Here is a 10,313-nt window from a genome sequence, read left to right as displayed (position 1 = left end):
ATTTCTGTCTGCAATGTATACAGTCAATCTGCTTTTGGTATTCACATTCTGATGACATGTATGTGTGAAGTGATCTCTTACACTGCTCAGAAAGAGTGTTTCCTATGCCTGGGGAATTACCTTGGCAGTATTCTAGTAGTCTCCTAGTCTATGAGACAAATGCAACATCTTTTTTGATGATATTTCTGGAATGTGTTGCAAATTAATAAACTATAATATCTCATGGCTTGTTTTGAAGTCTGATTGAAGTTATTCTATCATTGAGATTATTTGAACTCCTTTTATTAACCGTGACGGATGCTCCATTTTTTCTTCAAAATGATTGTCCCATGTAGAGTATTTGATAATTACCTGATGTAAAATGGCCCATTCCAGTTCATTTTACTTCACAAATTTCCAAAATGTCAATTCTTATTCCTGTTATCTCATCCATAGCTAGATCAAGCGTACCTTGGTTCATGGTTCTTACATTCCTAGCTTCAGACTTTCCTTTCATTCAGCGTACCTCCACAGATAGATATCTTTTCAGCCTTAAGTCATCTGCATCCTGACCTGTAGAACTGCTCATAAGGCCACCTGCATCCTGACGTGTAGAACTGCTCATAAGGCCACCTGCATCCTGACCTGTAGCACTGCTCATAAGGCCACCTGCATCCTGACCTGTAGAACTGCTCATAAGGCCACCTGCATCCTGACCTGTAGCACTGCTCATAAGGCCACCAGCATCCTGACCTGTAGAACTGCTCATAAGGCCACCAGCATCCTGACCTGTAGCACTGCTCATAAGGCCACCTGCGTCCTGACCTGTAGCACTGCTCATAAGGCCACCTGCGTCCTGACCTGTAGCACTGCTCATAAGGCCACCTGCGTCCTGACCTGTAGCACTGCTCATAAGGCCACCAGCATCCTGACCTGTAGAACTGCTCATAAGGCCACCTGCGTCCTGACCTGTAGCACTGCTCATAAGGCCACCAGCATCCTGACCTGTAGAACTGCTCATAAGGCCACCTGTATCCTGACCTGTAGCACTGCTCATAAGGCCACCAGCATCCTGACCTGTAGCACTGCTCATAAGGCCACCTGCGTCCTGACCTGTAGCACTGCTCATAAGGCCACCAGCATCCTGACCTGTAGAACTGCTCATAAGGCCACCTGCGTCCTGACCTGTAGCACTGCTCATAAGGCCACCAGCATCCTGACCTGTAGAACTGCTCATAAGGCCACCTGTATCCTGACCTGTAGCACTGCTCATAAGGCCACCAGCATCCTGACCTGTAGCACTGCTCATAAGGCCACCTGCATCCTGACCTGTAGCACTGCTCATAAGGCCACCTGCATCCTGACCTGTAGCACTGCTCATAAGGCCACCTGCATCCTGACCTGTAGCACTGCTCATAAGGCCACCAGCATCCTGACCTGTAGAACTGCTCATAAGGCCACCTGCATCCTGACCTGTAGCACTGCTCATAAGGCCACCTGTATCCTGACCTGTAGAACTGCTCATAAGGCCACCTGCATCCTGACCTGTAGCACTGCTCATAAGGCCACCTGTATCCTGACCTGTAGAACTGCTCATAAGGCCACCTGCATCCTGACCTGTAGAACTGCTCATAAGGCCACCTGCATCCTGACCTGTAGCACTGCTCATAAGGCCACCTGCATCCTGGCCTGTAGCATTGCTCATAAGGCCACCTGCATCCTGACCTGTAGCACTGCTCATAAGGCCACCTGTATCCTGACCTGTAGAACTGCTCATAAGGCCACCTGCATCCTGACCTGTAGCACTGCTCATAAGGCCACCTGCATCCTGACCTGTAGAACTGCTCATAAGGCCACCTGCATCCTGACGTGTAGAACTGCTCATAAGGCCACCTGCATCCTGACCTGTAGCACTGCTCATAAGGCCACCTGCATCCTGACCTGTAGCACTGCTCATAAGGCCACCTGCATCCTGACCTGTAGAACTGCTCATAAGGCCACCTGCATCCTGACCTGTAGCACTGCTCATAAGGCCACCTGCATCCTGACCTGTAGCACTGCTCATAAGGCCACCTGCATCCTGACCTGTAGAACTGCTCATAAGGCCACCTGCATCCTGACCTGTAGCACTGCTCATAAGGCCACCTGCATCCTGACCTGTAGCACTGCTCATAAGGCCACCTGCATCCTGACCTGTAGCACTGCTCATAAGGCCACCTGCATCCTGACCTGTAGCACTGCTCATAAGGCCACCAGCATCCTGACGTGTAGAACTGCTCATAAGGCCACCTGCATCCTGACCTGTAGCACTGCTCATAAGGCCACCTGCATCCTGACCTGTAGCACTGCTCATAAGGCCACCAGCATCCTGACCTGTAGAACTGCTCATAAGGCCACCTGCGTCCTGACCTGTAGCACTGCTCATAAGGCCACCTGCGTCCTGACCTGTAGCACTGCTCATAAGGCCACCTGCATCCTGACCTGTAGAACTGCTCATAAGGCCACCTGCATCCTGACCTGTAGCACTGCTCATAAGGCCACCAGCATCCTGACCTGTAGAACTGCTCATAAGGCCACCTGCGTCCTGACCTGTAGCACTGCTCATAAGGCCACCTGCGTCCTGACCTGTAGCACTGCTCATAAGGCCACCTGCATCCTGACCTGTAGAACTACTCATAAGGCCACCTGCGTCCTGACCTGTAGCACTGCTCATAAGGCCACCTGCATCCTGACCTGTAGAACTGCTCATAAGGCCACCAGCATCCTGACGTGTAGAACTGCTCATAAGGCCACCTGCATCCTGACCTGTAGCACTGCTCATAAGGCCACCTGTATCCTGACCTGTAGAACTGCTCATAAGGCCACCTGCATCCTGACCTGTAGCACTGCTCATAAGGCCACCTGTATCCTGACCTGTAGAACTGCTCATAAGGCCACCTGCATCCTGGCCTGTAGAACTGCTCATAAGGCCACCTGCATCCTGACCTGTAGAACTGCTCATTGGGCCACCTGCATCCTGACCTGTAGCATTGCTTGTAAGGCCACCTGCATCCTGACCTGTAGAACTGCTCATAAGGCCACCTGCATCCTGACCTGTAGTACTGTTCATAAGGCCACCTGCATCCTGACCTGTAGAACTGCTCATCAGGCCACCTGCATCCTGACCTGTAGCACTGCTCGTAAGGCCACCTGCATCCTGACCTGTAGCACTGCTCATAAGGCCACCTGCATCCTGACCTGTAGCACTGCTCATAAGGCCACTTGCATCCTGACCTGTAGCACTTCTCGTAAGGGTACCTGCATCCTGACTTGTAGCACTGCTCGTAAAGCCACCTGCATCCTGACCTATACCACTGAATGTAAGGCCACCTGCATCCTGACCTGTAGCACTGCTCGTACCTGCCTTATGCTCTTCTCCAGATTTATACTGAACACCTTCAGACCTGAAGGTCTCATCTTCTAGTGTCAGTTTGACAAGCCTCTGGTTGCTTTTGGTCATACAATTTCCTGATACAAATACTGAAATGGATTGTTACTATTTTCTCCAGGGGGCTGTACTTAATCTGAACCCTTTGCCACAGTGTACCAATGTTGGGTGACCCTTCACAGTATAACCCTTAGCTTCACTGATACCAGCACAGTAGTATATTTGCTTGAATTTGTTTTTTATTAGACAATAATATGTTTACCTGCCTGATAGCAACACTGTAATACATTTTTGTGTGTGTGTGTGTGTGTGTGTGTGTGTGTGTGTGTGTGTGTGTGTGTGTGTGTGTGTGTGTGTGTGTGTGTGTGTGTGTGTTTAGGCAGTAGTACCCTTGCCTGTCTAAAAAACTAGATACTAGTACTTTTGCTTGAGTGGTTAGACAGTAATATGTTTACCTGCCTGATAGCCACACTGTAGTATAGTTGCCTGTGTGTGTGTGTTTAGTAAGTAGTACCATTGCCTGCCTAGAAACTAGATACTAGTACTTTTGCTTGAGTGGTTAGACAGTAATATGTTTACCTGCCTGATAGCCACACTGTAGTATAGTTGCCTGTGTGTGTGTGTTTAGTAAGTAGTACCATTGCCTGCCTAGAAACTAGATACTAGTACTTTTGCCTGTGTGTGTATTTAGGCAGTAGTACCCCCCTTGCCTGCCTAGAAACTAGATACTAGTACTTTTGCCTGTGTGTGTATTTAGGCAGTAGCACCCCCTTGCCTGCCTAGAAACTAGATACTAGTACTTTTCCGAGTGTGGTTAGACAGTGATATGAGTCCCTAGATAATGGTTAGACAATTAGCATACTTGCTTAAATGAAAGTTAGACAATATTACCATGGTCAGAGATTATTAGAGAATAGAGGTTTTGTTTGAGCTGTGGTTGGAGAGTTATAAACCCCCCAGAACAATGACAACAGTAGTATCCTCACCTAGCAGATTTATAGGGTTGGTTTTGGCTGACTAACAAGAAGGCAGTACAACCCTCTTTAACAGTCGGTTAGACAAAAGTACCATTTCCTGAGGTATAGTCAGGCACCAGTACCCCGGACTAACTGATGCTTAAAAGTAATACCCTGTTACCACTGGAAACTAGTTAGTAGTGATTTGTTTGGCCAATAAACCATTGCACTCCAGATTTAATGAAGCACAGACATCTGCATCTTGTCTGATAGCTTATCATTGGAGCCTTTGCCTGACTGAAACATAAACAAAGCAATAATATCATTCTCTGATTGGTGTTTCACTGTGCATATGTAATATTATTACTGTCAGACTGACATCCAGACAGTTATACCTTGCCTGACTGATAAGTAATCAGTAGAACCTTTTATGCCTAACCGGTACTGTCCTTCTCTGACTGGTAGGTAGACAGTAGCACTTTGCTTGATTGATGACTACACAGCTCTCCCTTGGCTGACCGGTACCAAACAATTGGAACATTTGAGTGGACGACAGGTGGACAGTAACTGACATTTCTGTTTTTTTTTATTACAAAACAATGCCCCTGCCTGTCTATGACTAGACAATATTACCCTTCTGTGACCGGTGGTCAGACAGTTGTAAATTAGACAGCAGTACCTTTCTCTGATTGGTGTTTAGAGCTTAGTTACTTTGCCTGAGTCTAGTCAGGACAGTAACTCTTTTATCCCTGAAAGATGGTCAGTAACATGTCTGACAGATGGACAGTAGTATCTGCACCTGTCTGCTGGACAGACATTAGTTCTCTTGACTGGCTATGTGATAGCTAGATCTGTGGCACAAGATTGGCTGCCTAGGCTGTCAACTTTCACTGGATCGACACCATATGATCAAAAATCAACAAAATCAATAGAGTAAACCTCGAAACCCTAGAACACTTACCCCCATGGTAATTAAATATACCAAGTCAGAAATCACACTACAGCAGAGAAAAGGCAAAACCCCAGTCCTTGCTGTGGTGTGGCCTCACATAAATACCTGCGGCCACCATTCATTAATCTGTTCTATCACTGTTCCAGCCCATCGACATTTTAAGGCTTTGACTATCCAGTCCTGATCTTCTGAACATCAACATTCTTGTAAGTCAACCTTGTCAGGTAGCCCCCTTGAAAAAAATGCCCTTGTATCACTAATAGAAAGGGCACAATTCCCATTACCGGACTGATTTCTGGATACAGTGACTTTGACTATGGTACCTGGCTGATTTCTGGATACAGTGACTTTGACTATGGGTAAATATCTGCACCCTTGCCTAACTGTAGCTGATCGGTAGTTTCATTTCTTGGGTAACAGCTAGAGAACAATTTATTTACTTATTTCATAAACAAACAGCAGCAGCTTTCATAACAGTGCAACAGATGGAGAGTGGTACATCTGCCTGCCTAAAGCTTAGCAGTGCACCTTTGCCTAATTCACAGCAGGGCAATAGTGTACTTTCCTAATGTATGGACATATAGTATTATCCCTGCCTGAATGGTGGCCAGATAGTCATGCTGTGTCTTACCGGTGATCAGACAGTATTCCGTTTACCCAAATAATGCACCTATAATGGTATAATTGCTTGCATAATGCTTAATAGTATTAGGGTCTGTCTGTCTGTCCCCGAGTGATGGGTAAACAATTACAATTTTCTGTCTAGCTACTCTGTAGTAGAACCCTTGTCGGACTGATGGCTGGGAAGAAGTACAGTTCTTTGACAGACAGCTATGTAATACTGTCCTCTTATCACTCCTGTTTTTGCAGTAATATATTTACTTAACTCAGTGTTAGAGACTAACACTATTGCATTTTATTATATTTTCAATTATTCCCAAAGGAAATATTTTGCCGGTACAATCTGCCTGTTTTCATGTAGCTGAATTTACCCCTCCCACCCTACCAGTCTTTCCTCTTTTTTGTCCTATGACTTCTTGACCTTTGACTGTACCCCATCATCCTTTCCAGGAAGTCATTTTAATCATTGACAAATCTTCCTATAAAATTATACTTTCTCATGTTAAGACTATAGTTTTTGTCCTTTATGTGTAACTGGCATCCTCTTTAAACCCCAACACTTTCCTTTCTCCCCCACTCCAGAACATCACAATCTTCACTTATGAGATCATGTCCTCCCAGTCTCTTCTGGGCACTAATGAGTGGACTCCTAGGCTTTCTACCACCACTTCTTATTATAGTCACTGCATGTTCTGTGTTACACAACCTGTTTTGCTTCGTACTTTTATCAGGAATGTTGTGTCCCTGTGTGGTCTCTGTAACTGCATATAGTTATGCAGTGTGGCCTGACCTTTGACCTGTACACCCATGCACTGATATCCTACCCCTGGAAACTCTTCCCCATAGAATAAAATGAAGCTTCTTGTAGGCTCTAGCTGAACCTTTTTGCTCTGCAGGCTATGGCCCATGATGTTGTTATTACCACACCCAGATGCTTTTCTAGGTTGGTCTGCATTAGCTCCTCCCTAAGTCTATACTTGAACCCAAAGTTTCAGTGGTCTTGATGTAGCATTCATCTGTATTAGACCATAGTTTTCATCTTCCCACCTGTCCAGTTAGTTTAGTCAACCCCTTTCTAGGCCACCTCCTCTATTTCCTGTCTCTAGTATCATCCATAGATGGGTTGACCCCATTGTCAGTCCTCTCAGCTCTGCCTAAGATATATTTGCTGGAGACCACTACTAGCTCAATCTCATGTCACACACCACTAGTTACCCTCATTTGTACTCATAGTGTCCCCTGTATAACCATCCTCTCTGATTTTCTATCCCCTGTATAACCATCCTCTCTGATTTTCCATCTACTACCCAATATACACCTCAGTATCCTTATCCCAGCCCCTAGTCCTGGAGCTTGCATGGCAGTCGTCTGTAAGATACTCGGATGACTGCCGAATAAAGTCAAAGCAGACCATTTGTATGGAGACATCCTTATAAGTCATGGCATAATATACTTGTAGAACAAAATTAAACTGTACTGGCAGCAGTTACTACAAATCTATATCACATATTGCAGTCAGGCACCTTTTGGTTATACTCCGACCCTTTTCTGACAATTTTTCTATCACTGCCCCTTTTGCCTATGTTAGGCTCGCTGGTCTGGAATTTCTAAGGCTGGTCCTGCAGCCACATTTAAGGAGAAATACAATTGTATCACTTTTACTTTCCAGGGATCTACTGAGCACATCTTTCAGAACTATTGCCAGCACATTTGCCCCTTTGAGACTTTTAGCAGTGGATTATTTTGTCCCTTGCCACTGAGCTCTACACTGCTTCACTGAAGGCTAGACAGCAATACCTTGCATGATTATTAACAAGACAATAGTATATTTTCCTGGCAGATACCTGCAAAATTGTACCCTTAACTTACAGTAGAATCCTTATCCAACTGTCTGCTGTATGGTAGTATCTGTGCTTTTCTGAATACTAATGTCTTTTGGCTTTTCCCAGTTAGGGGTTGCCACAGTGGAACTCTGGTCTGCTAATGATTGGCAGTGGATTTTTACAGTGCCAAGGTGACAGCCCAACACCCAACCTTTAAAGAAGGCACCCCCATTCATGCACGCACCTACCTGCATGTCTTTAAATGTCACTCGACTGTGGGGAGGACATGCAGACTCCACACAGAAGGTGCTCCAGCTGAGAATCGAACTGGAGAACCTCTTGCTGTGAGGCAGCAATGCTAACAGCTGCACCACCACAGCCTACATGCTTTTCTGAATGATAGCTATAAATTAGTGTCATTGACTGTTTTTGCTTATGTAGTAAAACCCTTTACTTGAATAACTGATAGTGAACAGTACTTTTTGCCTGGATAACTGTTACATATCAGTTCCATTGCTGACTAAAACCTTGCCTGCCTATGAATAGATAGTCATAACCTTTGCCTGCCTGTGAATAGATAGTAGAGACCCTTGCCTGCCTGTGATATATAGTAGTAACCCTTACCTGCCTGTCAATATAAAGTAATAACTTTTGCCTGCTTGCAAATAGATATTAGTAATCCTTGCATACCTGTGACTATATAGTAGTAACCCTTGCCTGCCTGTGAATAAATAGTAGTAACCCTTACCTGCATGTGAACAGATAGTAGTAACCCTTGCCTGTCTGTGATACATAGTAGTAACCCTTGCCTGCCTGTCATTATAAAGTAGTAACTTTTGCCTGCTTGCAAATAAATAGTAGTAATGCTTGCCTGCCTGTGACTATATAGTTGTAACCCTTGCCTGCCTGCGAATAGATAGTAGTAACCCTTGCCTGCCTGTGACTACATAGCAGTAACTCTTGCATGAATAGAAGTTAGGCAGAATTAACCCTTTCATGATTTACTGATAGACTGTAGTAGATTTGCATGACCCATCGTTAGACAAGTAGTAGCCATTCCTTTGTGTGAGTAGATAGAAGTAACCCTTGCCTGAATAATTGTTAGATAGCATTGCACTTCTCTGATTAGTATTTAGATAGTAACACTGTTGTGTGGCTGATAGATGCTAGTATCCTCGTCTGAATGATATTTTAAAGTGGTGCCCTCACTGGATTTAAGAGCAGGGCAGTTATATAGGTTCCCTTACTTGACTAGCGGTGCCCTTGCCTAACTAAAGGCTAGACAATCCTAACCATTTTCAGTCTAACAGTTAGATATTAGTACCATTGCCTGACTGGTTTGTGGAGGAAACTTTGCTTAAGTGGCACTTAAAATATCAGCACTACTGTTTAACTAACAGCTGGACACCCTGATCCTTGTCTTACTGACATGGCTAAACAACAGTGACATTATCTAACTGGTCACTACAGGTAAATGTTATTACTTGGTCAACAGCTCTTCCATAGTAGTGCCTTGCATGCTTGGTAGCTGAAAAGCAAAATCCTTTTTTTACTGCTAGTTAGTTGTAAACTATGCCTAGTTAATGTTTGGCATCAGTATCCATGCCCTACATCATTTTACTGCTAGTTAGTTGTAAACTATGCCTAGTTAATGCTTGGCATCAGTATCCACGGCCTACATCATGCTATACCACAGTGCCCACTGCCCTTGCCAGACCATGACCTAGGCAATGCCAACTTTGCACTTCAGATGGTTGTAACGTAGACCTGCATGCTCAAAGACAGGGTATAATGCACCTCCATGGCTAGTTACTTGAAACTAGTACAACGAATGCAAACCGAACGGTATTAACCCCAACACAGACAAGTTGTCTTGCTCCTCTGTAAGCTAAGCATGTCTAACTACAGCCCGCTTTCCTGCATGGTCACGACTAACAACAGTGATTTATCAGCAAAAATGGAGAACTGCTGTAGGTAGCGAAGTAATCTTTCACTTTAAACCTGTTAGTGCAAAGGATCCAGGTTTGAAGGGCCATCCGTAGGTGCAGTACTTTCCATGGAAGAAAAGATCAAGTGCTTCACAGCCTCTGTCTTTCCCCATTGAGTGAAGAAAAGTAGTCTTTACTTAGCAATCTCTGGTACAAACACATTTATAGTCAAAGACCAGCACATGAGCAGATAAAACCAAAGCAGCAAACTGGTCAGCTGTGGAAAGAATGGTTACAGGGTCACTGAAGTGTGAGCAGACGTTTTATAGACAAAGAAGAATAAAGAAGTCCTGCTACATAAAGAACAGAAAGATTTAAAACATGCTCCTAGAAAGAGATTTTTACATGTAGTGATATGTTCCTGAATGCAGAAACACACCAAAGTGAATTTGTTCATATAAAATTTATGTAAGAAGAAGTAAGTTATATGATAACAAAAGGTTGGACAAAAAAATGAGCTTCCATTTTACTTACAAACTGAAAATACGGGACTGTAACATTTAGGAGGCCAGTTTATAATTTAATTAAAGTCCCTTGCAGTCGTATAAATAACCTGATCACTGGTAG

General features: G+C 44.5%; 1 protein-coding gene across 1 annotated transcript; it reads right to left on the bottom strand.

The window, feature by feature from the left end:
- Positions 1-496: 496 nt before the first annotated feature.
- On the bottom strand, positions 497-3,478 carry LOC122790516 (uncharacterized transmembrane protein DDB_G0289901-like). Its single transcript, XM_044058066.1, has one exon. The coding sequence runs from the start codon at positions 3,476-3,478 to the stop codon at positions 497-499; it is 2,982 nt and encodes a 993-aa protein (XP_043914001.1).
- Between the last annotated feature and the right edge of the window lie 6,835 nt (positions 3,479-10,313).

Source organism: Protopterus annectens, chromosome 16.part0 (genome assembly GCF_019279795.1).
Source record: "Protopterus annectens isolate FY-2018-M chromosome 16.part0, PAN1.0, whole genome shotgun sequence".
NCBI lineage: Eukaryota > Metazoa > Chordata > Ceratodontiformes > Protopteridae > Protopterus > Protopterus annectens.
Note: the sequence above shows the minus strand (reverse complement) of the source record. Positions and strands in the feature narration are given on the sequence as shown.